A 21,235-nucleotide genomic window follows, 5' to 3' on the forward strand; every position below is an offset into this window, starting at 1 on the left:
AGCATTTTTGCAATGTCTGTTCCATTACTTTCTCATTTTGCTGGTATCAGAAAAAAACTGTGAAAAGACAAAATGTACTGAATAAAAAATAATGTATTCATTCCTGCCAAGATGTAACTGTCATTGACATGTAAGACATACAGCAAACACCTAGCAAGATACTGTAAATTTCATTGAACTACAACTTTCATCGAAAGGTGTATCAGAGATTCAGACGTATACAAGGAATCGATACCACCTGTGAAAAGATGTTTTCCTTTTGTTTAGCATCTTGAATTTCCCCTGGGGATCAATAAAGTATATATCTATCTATCTATCTATCTAACCAATAGAGTGTGGGGCTTTTGAATGACACCTGTGTTAACTGTTTTGCAAAAGGGTGTGAGAAATTTGTGAACCCAATGAAAATGTGTGAACACATGATGACTTCTGCTGTGGATCGAAAGTAGTCATGAAGACCAAATGGGTTCTAGTTTATTCTTACTGTTTCTCTGTACAAGCCAATAAGGTAAAATTGTGTACCTGACAAGTTTCAGCTACCTTGCCTCTGTAGCCTTCATCAGAGGTGTCACGTGATGTTGGTGTGACGTCGTCTGAGCTGTGTTATATGGAGTTTTCCATCCCACCTGATGTGGTGGGATGGCCGTGTCCCCTGGGGTGCTCCAGGGGGGGGGGTGGGCGCCCTCTGCTGTCTGGTGGTTTTTCATACAGCCGGGGGCGGCCCTGCAGGACTGTGTCCCAGGTGTGGGATAGCTGGTAGGCTCCTTCATCCCGGTTCACAGTCTTTGAGGCCCGCTTCCTGATTTCAACCGCCTCTTTGATCCATCGATGGAATTTGTTGCTTTCCGTTCTGATGACCTTGGCTGCGTCCCAGTTCATAAGATGGTTTTCCCTCTTACAGTGGTCTGAAATGGCAGATTTCAGATTTTCTTGTGTTGCTTTCATTCTTGTTGCACGGGTGAGCGTTCCAGATGTTTCCTTTTCACATTCTTTCTGGTGTTCCTTTTTTCGTGTGCCGAATTGCCGGCCTGTCTCTCCTATATACATTTTATTGCATGTTAGGCAAGGGATCTCGTATATCACATCACACTTTTTCTCAGGGGGAATCTGATCCTTAGGATGTACTAGGATTTGGCGAAGCTTGATGTGTGGCTTCACTGGTGTGATGATGTGGTGTTTCCTCATCGCTCGCTGTACGCGTTCTGTGACCCCCCTGACGTATGGGAGGGTGACCATGCCTAGGTTCTCAGGCCTAGAACCTTTTTTCTTTTTCTCCTCCTTGTTATTTCTCTGGACCTCTCTCTTGCCTTTGTTTATGGCCCAGTTTGGGTAGTTGCAAGCTTTGAGTGCCTGTTTTATGTGGTTCTCCTCCTCCTCTCTGTCATGGTTGTCAGTGATGACCTTGGTACGGTCATATAGGGTGCGGACCACTGATAGCTTGTGTGCTGTGGGGTGCTCTGATGCCCATAGTAGATACTGGTCTGTGTGTGTGGGTTTTCTGTATATTTTTATCTTGATGCTACCATCCTCAATGTGATGTATTTTCATGTCCAGGAAGGTGATGGATCTATGTTCTTCCTCCTCATGAGTGAATTTTATGTTTCCAGTTTAAGTCTATGGTGTTTTAGATGGTCTGTGAGTCTTCGTGTGTGGCGGTCTTGATCTTCTCAAGATGTCGTCCACATAAGCGTCTCCAGAGGGTCAACCTACATTCTTTGGGAGCGGTGGCGATGGCTTTGGCTTCCAGGTCCTCCATGAAGAATCCACTCATGATGGCTGAGAGGGGGTCCCCCAAGGCAAAACCCTCCTTTTGTCTGTATATGGTCCCTCTGAAAAGGAAGTATGTGGACTTTGCTACAAACGTTAGCAACTGGACTATGTCTTCAACTTTTAAGTTTGTTCGTTGGCGGAGTGTTGAGTCTGCTTGTAGACGGTTCTGCACTATATTTATTGTGACGTCCACTGGAGTTTTTGTGAACAGAGAGACTACATCGTGGGATATGAGTATCTCGTCTGCCTCTACTTTCACTGTGCTTAGTTCCTGTGCCAGTTGCTTTGAATTTTTACAGTGTTGCTTTGTTCGGCCCTCGGGTTCTAGTTTACTTACAGTTTTTTTCAGTCGCTTACAAGCGTTTGTCCAACCAGTTGTCACATTTTCAAAACTCTAAATACAGTTAGCACAACATCTGTCTTTTGTGGCCATACCATTCACACATTTCATGTCGTTTTCACACGATATGCAGTCAGTGAACACATTTCCACAATGCTTATGTAACCCACATGGATAGCCAACTTGCCCATTGTGATGTACCAATAGTTCTCTGGTGACCCCTAGAGGGCGCACGAGACAGGTTCAAACAATCAAACAATAATAAAAAACTGCTAACTGTTACTTCAAATTACAGTTTTTCTCAGTCGCTTTGGTGCTATTCTCACATCACTATTAACATTTGCACAGCAGTTAGTGCATTTCTCAAAACAATTAGTCCAAACTGCAAAACCTAGTGGATGACCTGCAAAAGCACGTCACTTGCTCAAAATGGATAGTCCATTCCTCAAAAGCACGTATTCATGTCAATGAAACTGTCAGTGTCATCAAAATGAAAAGTCTTGACACCATCGTTTATAAACAAGATAGTCAAATGGCTTTGTCATGTTTTCATTATGACAGTTTATTCTCTCAGTGTTTTCCCATGCAAAAAAAGGTCAGAACTCGGTGACACTACCTGAACAGGCTCAAGACAGCACTATACACTACTTGTACAGCCATTTGAAAACTACAGTAAAGTTACACATTGCTGTAGTTAGGGGAGTAAGTGAGTACAAGACACTGAATACGTACATTTTTACTGTATGCTCTTTGCAATTCTACAGCATTGTGACAGAATTTGATACTAGTTCAACAATTTTGTATGTAATGACTCAAGCAATGAAATGAAGACTATTAGTTTTATAGGGAACGACTATTCAGTATCCATAAGTATAGTTCATTTTGATTGACATGACATAAGCAAATGATAATGTTAAAAAACAGCAGAGAATTGTATGAAAGCAACTGATACATGTCCAAAAAGCATTTGCGATTTGTTCAGAGGAAGGAGAATTTGCTACCATGATGTGCACAAATGACTAAATGTTGTGGAGGTTGAACTAATAGTTATGAGAATTTTCATTCTGATCTGCAAAAAGCACCAAAGCGACTGAGAAAAACTGTAAAGACAGACGTCGGAACGGATAGGAGAACGATACGGAAAGATAGAAGAAGAATTTTAATCAAAACAAGAATAATATTGACCAAACAGAAATCAAACACATTCTTTTGCCCGAAAAGCTTCAATCCTGATAAACCACTTCCTGAACAATGACCTCGTTGGACCATCGTAACAGATGAAAATGTATTAATCACTTGAATCCTGACTGGTTTTTTGATTACCCCTTCAACCACTCCTTGACCTACGCCTTGGATACCTCGAATTCCCTGCTGTGATACCCTTCCCTGGACCATCCTCATCGCCATTCTTCCTTGCAATATTCCCAGAAATTGAACCCCCGCCTTCATCCCCTTTCCACCCAGTGACTGTGGTAGGATCTGGGCAAATACACCCACACCCACGGACTGTGACATTAAGGAATTACATCCACCACTATTTTTTATTTAATTATTTATTTTGAGTGCACTCTCTTTTATTTTTGGGGTTTATGTTTATTTTGTTATTTTAAGTTCAGAGATCTCAAGGGAATTATTTATTGAAAAGTTACCTAAGTGCCGGCACTTCTGATAAACTGATATTATAGTTATATGTTAAGAATTGTTTTTATTGTATAAGGAAAAGTGATTTGACACCATAAATATAAATCAAATAAGTAGCAATAGTAATAAATTGAATATAGAGTCAAATAAAATAGTATAACATATAACGATTAAAATAGATCAATAAATAAAGGGTATATCAAATAGGGTTTAAATAGACTATACATAGATTTTAAATAGAATATCAATAATATATGCAATCAAATGAAATAGTTAATATATATCACAATAGTTTTTTTTATATTTCCACTGATACCTTAGAATATAATAATATATGATTGCATAGAGTGAATTGAATGATATTTGAATGTTAAAATAAATATATTTTGTATTTAAAGAAGAATCTTTGAGAGTGGTGTGTTGTCTTTTGCTGAAGCGTCAGCGTAAGCGTCAGCCCGCGTTTCAGCCGTACTCGTTTAAGACGTACGCGGTCAAGACGAGCAAGTTCACCGAGCACAGGCGCCGACAAAGGCAAAAATGTGCCATTCCACCATATCTGTAATCACTGGCCATCGCAGAAAACGGCATCATGCCAAAAGAGGCAGAAATCGCCTTAACCTCCAGGAACTTAAACGGTCCTTACCTACAGAAACCTCCTTCTCCATGGGCTTGTGGAACTGTCAATCCGCAGTCAACAAAACGGACGGATAGCTGGCTATGCCAACCACCTTTCACTGGAACTCCTTGCTCTCACTGAGACTTGGATCAAACCAGAGAACGCTGCCACCCCGGCTGCACTCTCCACTAACCTTACACTATCCCACATCCCTAAGCCCATCTGGGAGGGAGGCGGAACGGGCCTGCTGATCTCCAACAAATGGAAATTCACCCCGCTACTGCCTTCAAACAAATATGTCTCATTCGAATTCCATGCCATCACAGTGATCGCCCCAGCAAAACTCTACGTGCTGGTCATCTACCGCCCTCCAGGCCAACTAGGTGACTTTATGGACGAACTTGACACTCTGCTGTCCTCCATCCCTGAGCATGACTGTCCGCTTCTTGTTCTCGGTGATATGAACATCCACTTAGATGCTCCAGGCTCAGCGGACTTTTTGGCCCTGGTCCACTCCTTTGACCTCAAACTGGTTCAAAGCCCACCGACTCACAAAGCTAGCAAAGAGCTTGACTTGATCTTCACTCGGAACTGCAGCACAGACACCCTCATGGTAACGCCTCTCCATCTTTCTGACCACTTCTTCATCCAGTTCAACGTCAGCCTGACAGAACAGCCTCCGGCTCCTTAGCCGATGGTCACGTTCGCCCGCAACATCGGAACCTGTCTCCAACGCACTTCTCCTCTGTGGTTGCCTCCGGTCTACCTCCACTCAACACCTTCTCCTCTCTGGAGGTTAATGAGGCCACAGACTCGCTCTGCTCCACACTGACCTCGTGTCTAGACGAGCTGTGCCCTCTTACCACAAGGCCAGCTCGATCCAAACAATCTCATCCATGGCTAAATGATACCCTCCGATCGCGGCGCGCAAACTCAGAGCCGCGAGGAGAGGAAATGGCACAAATCCAAACTAACTGATGACCTCAAAACTACCAGACACTCCTGACCTCCTTCTCAGCCAGCATCACTGCTGCTAAGACGGCTTTCTACAATGACAAAATCAACAGCGCTACAGACACTCGAAAACTTTTCTCAACCTTCAAATCGCTACTCAACCCTCAGCTGCCTCCTCCTCCATCCAGCCTTACTGCAGATACCCTCACCTCATTTTTTACAAACAAAGTGGCGGCAATCAGCAGTCAATTCTCTACATGCCCACTCAACGCATCTGACTCAGATACCGCACTCCTACAACCTCTAGGGACTGCTGGAACATCTTTTTCTGTTCTGCTCTCTCCTGGTTTGAATCCTACCTCACAGGACGCTCGTTTAACGTATCATGGCTTGGTCAGCTATCTGCACCTCACCATCTCACCACAGGGGTCCCCAGGGCTCAGTGCTGGGCCCCTTCTCTTTGCTATCTACACCACCTCCTTGGGACAGATTATCCGTTAGCATGGCTTCTCATACCACTGCTATGCAGGCGACACACAGCTCTATCTGTCCTTTCCACCTGATGACCCCTTGGTTTCAGCGCGGATCTCGGATTGCCTCTCAGACATAGCTACATGGATGAAGGCACACCACCTCCAGCTGAACCTCTCAAAGACTGAACTGCTGGTCCTCCCAGCTAAACCTACCATACATCACGACATCAACATCAAATTTGAATCCCTGTCTGTTTCACCTACCAGGACTGCAAAAATCTAGGAGTTGTTCTCGACAACCAACTAAACTTCTCAGATCATGTTGCCTCAGTAAGCCCGGTCATGCCGTTTCGCACTCTACAACATCACGGAAAATCAGGACTTGCTTGACTCAAGATGCTACCCAACTTCTGGTTCAGGCAATAGTCATCTCACGACTTCGACTACTGCAATGCCCTCCTGACAGGTCTCCCAGCCTGTGCAGTGAAACCACTTCAGATGATCCAGAACGCTGGGCGGCGCCTGGTCTACAACCAACCCAAAAGGGCACATGTTACCCCCCGCTGCTCATCCAGCTACACTGGCTACCTATGGCGCCCGCATCAAATTCAAGGCTCTAACGCTTGCCTACAAAGTAGTCTCCGGTTCTGCTCCCACCTACTTGAATGCCCTCATACAGACATACGCTACTTCCAGACCGCTGCGCTCCTCAGACGAACGACGTCTAGCGCTACCACCGGTACGCTCAAGCCAATCCAAACTTTTCTCATCTGTTGTTCCTCGTTGGTGGAACACACTGCCAGCTCCTACAAGGGCAGAGACATCCTTCTCCATTTTCAGAAAACTCCTGAAGACCCAGCTCTTTAGAGAACATCTTCTCTCGTAGCAACACTTACAACAAGTCTTACTGATCCTAGCACTCACCAGTTGTCTCAAACTGACAAGTAACTGTTAAAAACAGCACTCACTGATGCACTTATTCCTACTGTACTCTAATGTTTTTAAATTGTCCTAAAATTGTTGAGAACTGCTCTAAAACTTAAACTGTTTACTATGTTGTTAGTCGCTTTGGCTAAAAAGCGTCAGCCAAATGTAATGTAATGTAATGTAATGTAATGTCTTGGGGTAAGTCATTGAATTGTGGTCTAGCAATAACCCAAACCAGTCTCCTCTTGAACCTAGAGCTTAGAACTAGACTGTTCCCGCACAAGCACAGGCCTTTCCCTCGTTGTGCGGGTTACACTTACATTTTCTTGTTATGGATTGTTTTTGCAGTATTTAAGAATGTTAACACACAATATCCCACAATAGCAAAAACAAAATTCCAAACCTTAGATACAGTAAAAAAAAAATCACTGCTTCTGCAATGATATCAGTTCAAAAACTAGATGTACCGCATAGCGGTACAAAATATGACCGCCGCTCAGTCCTGTACATCCGTTCCGCGAAAATAAATCACACTTCAATTTGTCTCCATATTTTACTCCATCCCCCACTCTTGAAACTTTTGTGTATGCTTGTTTGGCATGCCTGTGTGCAAAAGCGGCTGCACAGAAAGTAGCCTACTGGTGCTGAAAAGGTGAATAGATTGTAGAATAGCCAAAGAAGATGTAGCATTGTTATAAAACCTTTAAAATCTCTAAACAATCCCAAGTAGGGCAGTTCATCACAGTTCATCCATTGCAACTGGATTGATGAAAGGTCACTTACACCTGTAGGCTACATTGTATTTGGGAAAAGCAAAAGGTATCAGCATAATGTTATTTATTTATTTATTTATTTATTTTTGATGTATTTTTAAACAAAAACATCTGTCAGTTCCATGCCGTTTTCAACAGCTATCAAAAACAAAGGTCATTTTTGGATGGATGGATTTTTTGTGAATGTTTCTTCTTCTACAGAAGATTTTAGTCATCTTTAGTTCATGTAATACTTTATTGTCAATGCACAAATTAAGTAACAGTAGTCTGAAACGTTATTGTTAATGCACAAATTAAGTAACAGTAGCCTAGTCTGAAACGAAATGCTGTTTTACATCTAACCAGTGGTGCAAATAACTGACATGTCCAAATGGGCCTTGATGAAATGCATCGCTAGACTGTTCATACACATTTTAACGGGCCAAAGTTGAAGAGCTTTTGTCCGTTATTGTTCGTGCAAATATAGGCTGATTCATGTTCCCTTGCATTGTGTAACTGAGGTCCATGGCTAGTCTGGCTTTCATCAGACCAAGCTCAATCTTTTAAGAAATCAAAAAAATAAATAAAAGCGCCAGATCAGGCTGGGTTCACCCAGCCTAGTCCATAGGCACCCGATATTGTTTAATTTTCCGATTGAGATATACACGCTCTGGCTATACTAAATGCAAAAATTCATCAGGAAGTTATGACAAAACGGTAATAGAAAGCTGTTAGCTTCCCTAAGCTACAGGTAGGATTATAAGGTAGGCCTATTTACAACATAAATTGTCAATATGCTATGCTGGCGACACAAATAAAATCTCCTTTGAAACCAATGGCTTTACTTTACAGTATCAAGCCGGACTTAAACTGTCATATCGCGGGCGAAAAGTTGTAATAACATTCACGCAGCTCCATGAGTCAAGGAAAGCGCGAATGAAGTAGCCACTTCTAAATGGGACCCACTACACAGTAGCTTAAGGTGTGTTGCTAAAGCAGCCATAATGAAATGAAGGCGTTATTGTTTGGATACTTCACACACACGTGCTTTTTAATTTCACAAGACTACAACTACCAAGCTGTAATCAAAGCACATCGATTCCCCTCTCACACCCTGCACGCACTGAAAACAAAATAAACAGGCGTCTCAGTCTCAAGCATGTATAGGCAAAAATGTATCAGACCGGTGTAACGTTGGTAAATCTTCCATTGCACAGAATGATTTTGTAGCACGTGCAATAAATGACAGTCGAAAGATACAAACAGTGCTGCTATACATTTGCTTGGTATAACCGCATTTATAGTTTTCTACAAATGCAATAAATCAAATGCCTCCATCACTCAACCAACGCTAACAGTAACATTACCTAGGTCCTTATTGATATAACAAGATTAACGTACCTGCAGTAAAAACCAAGCATGTCCGATAAACATCCTCAGATTTATTTCGGCTTCAAGAAGAAATGGGAATTACACTTCATGTGAACATTGTCCTATCCTTATTAGATGTTCGCAAGGCGGTAAATTACAGTCCTTGTATGAAGCGCCCATTGTTTTTCCAACCCACTTTTAACTTCCAACAAAATTACGCCTCAATGCAACGATCGCCATCTAGTGGACAAACGACTACTTCTGCGCCAATACTGAAAATGCAGCCATGATGATGATGATCTTTGATGATTGAAGATATGATGATTCTTTGAATCCTACTGAATTTGTAATTATGTATCGGCCGTTCTAATACCGATAGTATGTGGGTGCCTGTGTGTGTGCATGTGTATATGTGTGCACCGCCATTTACAGGCCAATGAGTGTACAGTCACTAAATGTACACATAACCTAATTTTTTAGACCCCCATGGATGAAATTCTCTTAAAACTTGGCATACCCCCGGAGAATGCCAGGTCAATCATACACATAAAATTTGGTGCAGTTCTGAACATCTTAACTGAAGATAGGGGCGATTAAAGCAGAATAATATTGCATTTTCATTTTTTACCGGGGGGTTGGGGTGCAAATCACAAATGAGTGATTATGAGCCAGGTTGATGTGGTCTCTTGAGACCAACATACCATAAAAGATTCTTCATCCTCAGTGCCACGGTTCAGGTAGTTATTTAGGAAAAACTGTTTTTTTTTTTTGCGGTTCAGGGGCCCAGCACGGGGGTTGGTGGTGGTCCCGAGGGACCTAAAATGAAATTTTTCCGTAAAAGTCTAGTGGGGCTACATACCCACCAAATTTCATGTACCCGGTGGTTCGGTGTCCTGGGTATCAATGACCAAAAATTCAGGGAGTAGATGACGGGAAAAATTCTTGAATTGTGTGCATGTGTGCGTGTATAAATTTATGTTTATGTGTGTGGGTGTGTGTGTGTGTGTGTGTGTGTGTGTGTTTGCCTTGTGTGTTTGCTCATGCATGCGTACATATGTCTACTGTGTTATGTGTCATAACGTATGATTACTGTAAATGTATGTGTGTGCGTGTGTATCTGTTTATGCACATGTGTGCACATGGAATCGGTTAACATGACCCCTGAAGGCAAACATACGGGAAAAATTGGTCATCCTAGGCCCTACAGTTCTCAAGATATTCACAGAGAACTGTGTTCTGCACCCTCCTTTTCGGGGTCCAGTCCAGCGGGGGCTACAGATCAAAACGAAGAATGACGAGTCCATGCTATCCATGTGGGGTACATGCCCACCACAATCCTTGTTGGTGTCGTCACTAAATGTACACATAAATTATTTTATTGTAAGGCCCCCCCATGAACGAAAGTACACAAAACTTGGCATGCATTCGGAGGGTGTCATAATGATCCTACACTTTTAATTTCGTGCAGTTTTGACCTTGTCAGCCAGAGATATTGTGATGAAAACACCTAATTTTTGCTTTTTTAATTTTTTAACTAGGTGGCGCTATACATGAAATAAGTGGTAATGGGATGGGTTGACATGCCCCCTTAAGACCAACATACATAAAACAGGTGGACCTCCTAGGCCCTACGGTTCTCGAGATATTCACAGAAAACTGTCTCCGGCCACCTACAGGCCAGTTGGTGTATAGTAACATAAATTAATTTATTGTGTGGCCCCCCATGAACGGAATTCCACAAAACTTGGCGTGCATACAGAGGGTGTCATAATGATCCTACACTTCCAATTTCGTGCAGTTTTGACTATGTTAGGTCACAGATACCTTCAATTACAACACCTCATTTTTACTATTTTGTGTTTAACTAGGTGGCGCTATACATGAAATGAGTGGTTATGGAATGGGTTGACATGGCCCCTTGAGATCAACATACAAAAAAAAATGGTCCTCCTAAACCCTACGGTTTTCGAGATATTCACAGAAAACTGTGTCTGCCCTACCCTCCTTTCGGGGGGTCCAGTCCAGCGGGGGGGCTACAGATCAAAACGAAAAACGATGGTTCCATGCTATCCATGTGGGGTTACATGCCCACCAAGTTTCGTGTACCCTGGTCTTTCAGTGTCCCGGGAATCATTGACGGAAATTTGGGCATGCGAAAAAGAAAAAAAAACAAACAAAAAAAAAAACAAATCTGACTAAACCTATATAACCGCCGCTTCGCTGCGCGGCGGTTATAATAATATATCTCAGCTGATAATAAACAAACAATTGAATAATTGACACACACTTGATTTATGTTGGGTAAATTGGGCCAACCACAGCTGATTCCAGTCTGGCTTAGACTCAGTGGCAGGGGTTATTTTTTTCTATTACATTGACACGTATACAGTAAAAGGAGGACTTTGAGGAGTGATGTTTTTAGAAACAGAAACAGAAAAAGACAAATACTAATGTCTGGATGAGGAAGAGTAAGAGCAAGGGGCCCAGGGAGAAGAGCAGGCCCAGTGAGAGATGCAGTGAGAGATGCAGGAGCAGTGAGAAATGCAGTGAGAGATGCAGGAGCAGTGAGAAATGCAGTGAGAGATACAGGAGCAGTGAGAGCAGAGCCAGGGAAAAGAGCAGGCCCAAAGAGAGGGCAAGGTAGAGGTGTAAGAATGTGTGGTGGTGGCATTCCAAAGGTTGCAAGAACTGTTGTCAGTGATTAAATTCGTGCCACTATCATTGACCATGTAATCAATGCGATGTTGATGAAAACATGTGGCCTAACCCTGAAGATCCTGAAGATCGCAGAGATTAGATGCAGTAATTTTGTGCTTTTTTAGTTCCCCCCCCCTTTTTATCTGGGCTTTTTGCTGTTGTTTTTTTGTTCAGAATGCTCTTCTGTGTTTCATGGTTATTTTGTTGTTCACTGTAAGCAATACTGTAAAACTTTTTCTGTTCTATCATACTGTAAACAGTATTTCTACTTTGCCTCCTGTAGTAAACAGTAAAGGAAAAAATAAACTGATTTGCTTTTTACTGGAATGCTTTTGAATGTGAACAAAACATGTGGACATACAGTTCCCAACCAAGACATTTAGTGTAAAAATTGCATGCAAATTAGCCTGGCGGGCCATCCTATATCATTGAAATGTATAGTCTGGAATCGAACCATTCACCTCGCTTAATTCAAGGGGCGGGCAGAGAATTGTCTTTTAAACTGCCTAGGCATGCAATAGCCCAGCCACGACCATATTCAGATCCGGGTCAGCAAAACAGCAAATACATCCTTCTTCGAAAGGAATGACTTAAGTGCATTGTGTTGCTTAACTTTCAAAAAAAAAAAAAAGTCCAACTCCTCCTCCACGGCGCAAGCCAATAGAAATCCCTATGGTTTGATACTAGACGTACAGGCTGAGCAAATTAATTTGCCGCCGCTAGGGTGCGTCTAGATTTCTAGGCTACATGCAAATACCTGTAAAACTGAAACATAAAAGTCTATGCAGTTTTTGTATTGTCAACAATAGCCAGTATTTTGAAACCTGGTGTACTTTGATTGAATGCATGTACCTTGTGAACTGAAAACAAGTGTCATTCTTTGACAGAATAATTTCATTTTGAGTCAGATTTCCAGTGTTTTGGTAAAGTTAGTGTGTGCAGAGAAAATGAAATGAAAAGAAAATGTGTTTTTGAGAAGAACATTATCCATTTGGCCAATTGTGTTTTCTATGTGTGTCTGTGTTAAGAGTTTAGAAAAAGTATCTGAAGTATGGGTAAGCGCTTGTTAGCGATTGAAAAAAACTGTAAGCAGGTAAAAGCAATCAAGAAAAACTGTAACCACAACTTTTTTCTATTTTTCATCAAAATAGACCTACAGTAAACACCTTTTGTACTGTTTTCTTCACCAAATAGGCAATACAATACAGTAATTTATCTAAATGTGCCTTAGATCCATAGCCTACGGGCAAATAGAAACAGAACAGACATGGCATCTCTTATGGATAATGAATGATTGCTGATTGAAGAATTGTGCAAAGGAGTTTCACACAGGTGAATCAGAAATTCAGATTTGTGCAAGGAATCTCTACCACCTGTGAAAAGATGTTTTCCTTTTGTTTAGCACAGGGAAACCAATAGAGTTTGGGGTCTTTGAAAGACATCTGTGTTAACTGTTTTGCAAAAAGGTGTGAGAAATGTGTGAGCCCAATGAAAATGTTTGAACACATTCGCAAGAGATGATTTCTGCTGCAGAGAAAGTGTTCATGAAGACCATGGATCAGTTTCCTTAAGCAGGTATCAGTAGTATCAGTCTTCAGCTGTGCTCCATACGTGTCTCTCGCCTCTCCCCTAATCACTTTTAACCGTCATTACCAATTTGCAAATGATGGTGAATAACTACTCATTATGAGATGTACAGTATTTCGTAATATCTTTATTCTAATTATGTTTCCCATTGTAATCGCGGCAATTTGTAATGCTTTGCATGGACGTCGCTGTGCATGCGTTCATGAATGATAGAAGGATGGTGCGTGCACCTGCCAATATGACTGTTGACATGCTCTCTTAAAATAGCATATGAACAACTCGCCAGTGACTTCTGACCAGGTTTAGGTGGTGTATGATAGCGATTTTTAGACAACGCGCCAGGCCCCTCCCTAGGTTGTTAACTGCCACACCCCTGGGCGCAATGCTTAAAAAATAAACGTGCAAAATACCAAATTGAATAACAAGTTTTACGCCATGCGCTGGTGCCCGAAATACAGCCCTAAGAGAATAGGATGTTATATCCTTTCAAAACTGATGTGATTAAAACTGTTAATGATTAACATATGAAGGGTTCAGATGCAAAAGCCTCTAAATGCCACCTCTGTCACACATAGTATATGTTGATCAAATAATTTTGCTTCAAAACCCGCTGAATACCACTGTCCTCTTGGTCTGAAATATCGATTTGTAGGTAAAAACCTATAGGACAGTGATAAAAAAAATGCTCATTTAAAAGAAAAGTGGTCAGACGGACTTAGAAGGTTTTGCATCTTTTGCAACATTCCTTAAGGTGCTTTGGATCTAGAAACATTTATTATGACCATGTTCACGTTTACATGGGAAATATATGTTATGTGTATATTCAATCATATACTCAAAAAGACCATTTACAAATCTAGAAATGGAAGCAGTCATGAAATTAAAGGTCTGAAATCCTGTTTTTAAGAAAGCATTTAGTGATCTAGAGAAATTATAAACATTAAAAAAAGAAGCATTGGGAGAACTGAAGAAAAGCTACAGCAGGAAACTAATGTGAATTACCACAAACCCCAAAGGCTGCAAGTTTCTGCGGTGAAGCGGTAGCAAGTTGTGCTGTGAGCAGCTTCTCAGCAGTAGCGATAGCAGGAAGGGAACCTACAACCCACATCAGTGGTTTTCAAAGTGGTGGCTGAGAGGCAGTGAGGAGGCGCCAGGGGGGGCACAGCAAGATAGAAGGAAAAATAAAAGCAAAAAAGAAATAAATAAAAACTCATACAAATATACCTATCATTATGAGTATTGTTCTAAAATATTGATTAACTAAACCTAAATATAACCATTAGCTATTCAACCGGGAAGTGACAGAACATTCTCTTAGTGATCTCATGGGCGGATTATGAACTTTCGGGCCCCTGGGCCCAGAAGTATTAAGGGCCCCCCACTAATTGTCGTATATGTGGGAGGGGGGGTTTGGGGGTCCTCCCCCAGAATTTTTTTTATTTGTTTTATGTGATTTCCTGTATTCTGGTGCATTTTGGGGATGGCCAATACTAAATTCAATCAGATTCATAGCCTACATCCTGATTTGTTGATATTGAGGCAATGATTCCATGCAAAGCCTTCAGGGCCCCCTGACCCCTTGGGCCTCTGGGCCTGGGCCCGGTAGGCCCGTGCAGTAATCCATCCCTGAGTGATCTGTAAATTTGAGAGTCGTAGGCAGAATTCGTAATTGAAAAACATGTAACCAGTTTATACCGGTAGAATATATTTTTAATATATATATATAAGTGTTCAATTAACTTAATTCAATTAACTTAATAATATATAAGAATATATAAGTGCAGGACATATGGGTAATGCTGAAAATTGTTCTTGTCCTTTTTTTTGTAAAGTCTCAAATCAGTTTAAGTTACAAATCCTGACACATACACCTACAATATACATATGAGACACTTTTGATCCCCAAGGTGGCACAAAAGTCTGTAGCATTGATTTGTAAATGCAGACTAAATTTGTAATGGTAAAATATTTGTAACTGTAGGGTAATTTGTAGCTGTAAAACCAATCCGTACCCGAGACAATTTACATTTTTTCACAATTTATTCAGCAATGGATTATTTCATGGGGCTTGTCACTGTAAAAGGGAGGGGGTATAGTATTCATATCAGGTGTCATTTTCAAAGACAATTGCATGTTTGATTCTTTCATCCATACAACTTTGACTTATTTTAAGGAGTCTTATCAAGGCAAATTAGCTCAACGCACTGGTGGCCAAATTTGCTTGTTTTTAGGACAAATTTGTTTAACTCACTGGCAGATATTTGCCTTCAAATAAGCCAAACTCTTCTTACATTAAGTCAAATTATTTTACGAGAAAGCACAAAGTCTCTTTATATTATAAAAAATGTCAACTAGATTGTTGATCTTAACATAAGATTAATAACACTTGGTTAGATTTTTTATATACTGTAAGAATTTGCAGTGCAAGTGTAAAATGGTTAGTTATTCTCTAACCATCAGACAACACTAATAGATTTCTTACAAGTAGTTTATTAATGCTAATCGCTGAGCCAATGGCATACATATACCCCATATAAACTTGCAAATAGTTAATCATTTAGAAAGATCATAATAAATAGTGTATGAGAAAGTGAGATGGGTAACTAATATAGGCTATGTATTACATGTTTCTTATCACTTTGTTTCAAGAGTTTGAATTCAAATCTGCCTTGTGCCCAATTAAAACATGTCCTATTACGTATCAACATTGAGAAAAAAATAGTTTTTAAGATGTCCAATGTGCTATAATGGAATGTTTGGCACTGGGTTTGGCATTTGCAATGTTGAGCCTGTAGCAGGCTGCTAACTCGCTCATGAATTTGTTTGGTCAACCATGTTGCACAGACAAGCATACATCAGACTGTTTGTATCAATGAACAGCTCGCTGGCAATGGAGGGGTTATCACATGTGCGAAGTTAAAAATACAGAACAGGCTACGGACACACTGGTGTAAAACTGGTTGCTGGCCTGTCTTAATGGCGTGGTTTGCACAGATCACTTCCATCAAAATGAATTTGAAGATGATGACAAAACTGTTTTCCTGATAAACCATACTTTCCTGATTGCATATGGCAAATTGTTGCATAGTGTTTCATTAAAAAACGAATGCGGTTTTTCACCATAACATGCTGTACATTTGAAAAAAAGAATATTATATGTAAATGCTAGTGGTTTCTGTTGTTATTTTGAGGTATATTTATTTTGAGAAATATTGTAATCAGTCAGACAACACTTTCGAAAAGACATGGATTGTATGGATTTTGTGCTTTAGAGGCAGCCGTGGCCTTTAGGGGCAGCCTTGGCCTACTGGTTAGCGCTTCGGACTTGAAACCGGAGGGTTGCCGGTTCGAGCCCCGACCAGTAGGCATGGCTGAAGTGCCCTTGAGCAAGGCACCTACTGTAACCCCTCACTGCTCCCCGAGCGCCGCTGTAGCAGGCAGCTCACTGTGCCGGGATTAGTGTGTGTGCTTCACCTCACTGTGTGTTCACTGTGTGCTGAGTGTGTTTCACTAATTCACAGATTGGGATAAATGCAGAGACCAAATTTCCCTCACGGGATCAAAAGAGTATATATACTTAATCTCTTCAAATTCAAAATATTTATAATACAAAATCCTTAACCAATCACTGAAGTTTAATTTAAGCTAGTTTTTTATCTTACTTGACAAAAAATTGCACGAAACAGTATGCACAATGTAAAATATGTAGTTATAGGCCTACACTAATGCCAGCCATAAGGGTGATATTGGAGAACCAATTGTGTTCTTAGGTGATACTCGTGAAAAGTTTGAAAACCACTGGTTTAGTGTATGACAGTTTTTAATGGTGTTTACATGTTTGCTGACATATTTTTGACCTTTGCTGACAAATTACTTACTTGACCACAGGTGAGTGCAGTCTGGTTAAAAGAGACAATGTATGACAGTTTTTTTTAGTGGCTCTAGGTTGACATTTGCTGACATATCGTTTTAACATACTAATGTTTTACAACTTACTTGACCACGGGCGAATGCGGTCTGGTCTAAAGAGACTGAAAGGAACTAAGAAAGAGGAAGACCTGTTCACTTCATGAAATTCTCATCGGAGACGGAGATGTCGATGGCTGTGCTCGCTCTTCTCTCAGGTAACACTAAACTCATTTCTCTTAATCTGAATGTGCAGAGTGAAGTAAAGGAAAGAATTCCTCCAGTATGAACATACTAAGGAGTGTTTGAATACAGCAGTGGGAAAATATGGGATACTTTTATGAGTTTTCTCCTGAATTCCACAATGCAGTAGTCTGGGTAAACCCAGATGAACCTATTAGCAAATTTGCTCTGCAGGTCCGTCTGAATGTTGCTGAGTGTTGATGTTTGTTTCCAAACTCCTAAACCTCTTTACAACTTCCAGGGGTGTAACCAGCAGTGAAATTAAACTGAAATAGGTGCATTAAACTCTTACCAAAGTATTCCAGAAGTACTTGACTATTCCACCATGATGTAATAATGGCATTTGACAGTAATTTATTGGCTATGAGGTGTCTGTTGTATTTCTTTGTAGTCGCTGCCCAGATCAGGCTGGTGAATGGGACCAGTCGGTGCTCAGGTCGAGTGGAGGTGTATCGCCCCTACTGTGTGTGATGATGGCTGGGACATGAGTGATGCTGAGGTGGTGTGCAGACAGCTGGTGTGTGGCACTGCTGTTTGTGCCCCTGGGTCGGCCTCCTATGGTGCAGGCACTGGGAATATTTTGATGGGTGATGTTGCATGCTCTGGTACTGAACATTCTCTGACCCAGTGCTCCTACAACAGCTATCCTAACTGTAGCCATGGTCAGGATGCAGGGGTGGTCTGTTCCATGGAAGGTGAGTACATTTGTAAAAGTAAACTTGATGTAAAAATCAAGCAAAGTGAATCTTTGTGAATGTGATTCTTTTCCATTCCAAGTCTTATGGAAACCAGTACAGAGGTTTCTTGGGGTCAGTCTGCCCAGATGAGCTGCTCCATCTCCACACAGCACCAGGGTGGCACATTCACCCTACAGCAGCTCTCTGGGTCATTTACAGAGACAAAGAGAGACACATGGGGCTCTGCCCTCTTCCCCATTCCTCAAGTGGACTTTATCCATGAAGGAGACTACTACTGCCAGTATCAAACAAGGGTTTCCAGTCGAGAATTCACATCCCCCCAAAGTGCTACTGTCAGCCTTTCTGTAGTAGGTAATGTGATTATATATCCTATATGGACATATTTCTGTGTTTTGATAAGTAATGTTAAGTAAAGGTAACTTATGGGTTTGGACATAAGGAGTTAGGATATTAGCCGTTAGGATATTGTTTTATATGAAAACTTCCATCTTATAATATGTGAAATGTTTCACTTTTTAACTGCAAACCCATATCCGCAATGTATAACTCAGTCTACTGTTCAATAATTACAATACATTTGTGGATATTAAGAAAGTTGTGGAGGCATTGTTGACTTACATAAAGAGCCATTCTAGCTCTTAGTCACGTGTCATCTCATATTAATCCTCCACTGATAAACTGGCCCCTTCCCCAGTGGTGCTTGTGTAAGAGCTAAACATCAAGCACTTGTGTATTATTTGTCTGTGTGTTTGTTTGTTATTTGCCCTTGTAATTTCTTGTTTATTTTTCCAGCATCCCAGACTCCCATCATTGCATCTGGAGTGATTTTAGGGTTGTTCCTACTTTTGCTGATCCCTGCCATCCTCTACCTGGTGAAAAACAAGTGTGACACACATACACACACAATCCAGATGAACACTGTGGCACACAGTGAGTCAGAAATCATCTCATTAATTAAATAAATCTATTAGTAGTACTTATCTTACATATTTACCTAAGGAATTGACATGTAATGCTTTGAAAAACTAAACTATTATAATGTCTGAAATCTGAAATTACAAATATATGGATTTCATCATGGACCAGGTGGGTCACCTGATGAAGATGAGAACATCTATGTGAACACAGTCATGCCTGCTGACCAGAGGAACCATGATAAAGAGGATGATGGAGATCTGGAAGATGACTATGTGAATGCAGAAGAGCTGCATGGCCCAACTGCTACAGACAATGACATAACTGCTGACCAGTGGGATTGTGGTAAAGAGGCTGATGGAGATCTGGAAGAAGATTATGTGAATGTAGAAGAGCTGCATGGCCCAGCTGCCATTGACAACGACTAGGAAGAGGATGACATCTATCAAACATCTATGATATCTATGACATATACAAAAAAAAAAAAAAAACTTTACTTTGGCCTAGGCTACTTAAATACTGAAAAACAGATGAATGTGTGTGTTAATTAATTGTCTCTAGTCAGTACATCAAATAAGAAGGCCTATAGATAGAAATTGTGATAATAAAATATGTAGATTTTGGTAGTTTGGTCTTTTCATGTAGCCTTGGCAACTAGCCATCTAGTATAGGCCTGAATAATAATGCACATGAAATGACACTTGTTAAACTCACCTCAACATGTCTTTTGCAATCATTTAACCCTCCATGCTAAAGTCACTGTTACAAACAGTGCTGCATGCAAGACTTATCATTATTTTTTACTCTTATGAGACAAGGGTACACTTTCGTGTAGTCTGATTATTGATATTGACCCTATTGATAACCTAGCCTGGAATAATCCAAACACATTGACGAAGTGAATAGAGGTGACTCTCGATTGGAAAACATTTACAACACTTGCATCGCGATGGGCACTAATTTTGAAATCATTGGTCCACCGTCCAGCCTTACCAATCTTATTGATCAGAGATTCCTAACCTTACTTTCTACTTTGTCCTAAACTATCAACAGTCAGGAAACAATGTATGTATATATGTGGGTCTACCTTTGCTGTAAATACATTTCTGCATTTTTCCAACTGCATTTTTTGACGTGAAAGGTGTTGATGCTTCTGTTTATCACAATAAATGTCGGTTTAAATGTGGTTGGCCTGACATTGTTCTTGTCTGAGGGAAACGGTTATGAACTATGGTGTTCCGGACCATAGATATTAGAAAGCTAGATACCGCATTGTCTGTCGCGGCCGCCATATTGCTGGGGGCAAACACCTTACTGTCTATGGGCAACACTTACTGGCAATCAGAGGCACCTGTCTGATTTCCAATCAGAGATATCTGTTTCTCCATTGGCCTCCAGTGAACGTTGCCCCCACCAAGATGGTGGCGCTATTGACGTACGTTCTGGAGCCCAATGAGGTATCTAGTTTTCCTTTTTTTGTCCTTTTAGGCAAGTCCCTCCACTCGGCGGCCATATTGTAACGGTTTTTGGGCACTTATCGGGCATCTATTTCGGCAGAAATGCAGGTGCGCAGCGCAAGGCTTCATGACACCAACCTTGCTCCAGCGGCGAGATCACAACACATGATTAGCACGATGTATTCACAACACATCACATGATTGGCACAATGTATTCACATGTCGACTTTTTTGCCAAGGAAGGGGTGGGATATGTGTAGACAACTGCCATATTGGCGTTACAAACTAACCCCATGCATTTCTATGGAGGATTGTGCTGGAGAGTGCTGTGTCTCCTCATTAGAAAGTCTCTGCTATATCTCCCTGAAAGAAGATCTAGGTGGGCAGGGCCAGGCTATTGATAACCTGAACCTGAACCTGTTATTTTGTTGTCAGATTGATTTTGTACTTCCGGTAGCCGCTTACAGAGCTGTCAATGCATGCTGAGCATCAGACAACATTGTGGTCCATCATGAAGTGCTTTCATTAAGCCAGCACTGTACACTGCTGCATGAATCTGAACGCAACAAATCTTACAAATGCCTATAAATCAAGCATTTTATTACCTGTGTGTCCCATTTAAAGTTATAACAATCTTTCAAAGTTGTATTAATTTGTTCTCCAGTTGTTAAGGATTCACATTTATATTAATTAAAGGACAATTCCGGCACAAATTGAACCTAGGGGTTAATAACACATGTGTACCGAGTTCGTCCGTTCTCTGGGATATGTTTTCACGCTAATCGAACGTGACCAGTTTTACCACAAACCACTAATTGGCGTATAACGCTAGTCTTCGGGGCACACGCAAAGTAAAAAAAAATCACTATTTCTATACCACTAAGAATC

General features: G+C 41.0%; 2 protein-coding genes across 3 annotated transcripts; one reads left to right on the forward strand and one right to left on the reverse strand.

Moving 5' to 3' along the window:
* Positions 1 to 547: 547 nt before the first annotated feature.
* LOC125308359 lies at positions 548 to 1,549 on the reverse strand. Its single transcript, XM_048264814.1, has 2 exons — positions 694 to 1,549; positions 548 to 663 (listed from the first exon to the last, which is right to left on the reverse strand). Exons 1-2 carry the CDS (start codon positions 1,546 to 1,548, stop codon positions 604 to 606), a joined length of 915 nt encoding a protein of 304 aa, XP_048120771.1. The 5' UTR covers position 1,549; the 3' UTR covers positions 548 to 603.
* A 15,984-nt stretch (positions 1,550 to 17,533) lies between these two features.
* On the forward strand, positions 17,534 to 19,323 carry LOC125308360 (T-cell differentiation antigen CD6-like). Of its 2 annotated transcripts, none has more exons than XM_048264816.1 (4): positions 17,534 to 17,972; positions 18,055 to 18,326; positions 18,768 to 18,905; positions 19,062 to 19,323. In XM_048264816.1, exons 2-4 carry the CDS (start codon positions 18,059 to 18,061, stop codon positions 19,316 to 19,318), a joined length of 663 nt encoding a protein of 220 aa, XP_048120773.1. In that variant the 5' UTR covers positions 17,534 to 17,972; positions 18,055 to 18,058; the 3' UTR covers positions 19,319 to 19,323. The 2 variants fall into 2 exon arrangements, with proteins under 2 accessions (XP_048120773.1, XP_048120772.1); XM_048264815.1 differs by having other exon boundaries at positions 18,174 to 18,326.
* The last annotated feature ends 1,912 nt before the right edge of the window (positions 19,324 to 21,235 follow it).

This window comes from Alosa alosa, chromosome 15 (assembly GCF_017589495.1).
Source record: "Alosa alosa isolate M-15738 ecotype Scorff River chromosome 15, AALO_Geno_1.1, whole genome shotgun sequence".
In the NCBI taxonomy this organism is placed as follows: Eukaryota; Metazoa; Chordata; class Actinopteri; order Clupeiformes; family Clupeidae; genus Alosa; species Alosa alosa.

Coding starts and splice junctions, on each gene's coding strand:
- LOC125308360 (XM_048264815.1), top strand. CDS start 17,693: ATGGGACCAGTCGGTGCTCAGGTCGAGTGGAGGTGTATCGCCCCTACT. Junction 17,973..18,173: donor GGTGGTCTGTTCCATGGAAG/GTGAGTACATTT, acceptor GGTCATTTACAG/AGACAAAGAGAGACACATGG. Junction 18,906..19,061: donor GATGAACACTGTGGCACACA/GTGAGTCAGAAA, acceptor ATCATGGACCAG/GTGGGTCACCTGATGAAGAT.
- LOC125308359 (XM_048264814.1), bottom strand. CDS start 1,548: ATGAAAATACATCACATTGAGGATGGTAGCATCAAGATAAAAATATAC. Junction 664..693: donor GGCTGTATGAAAAACCACCA/GACAGCAGAGGG, acceptor CCCCCCCCCCTG/GAGCACCCCAGGGGACACGG.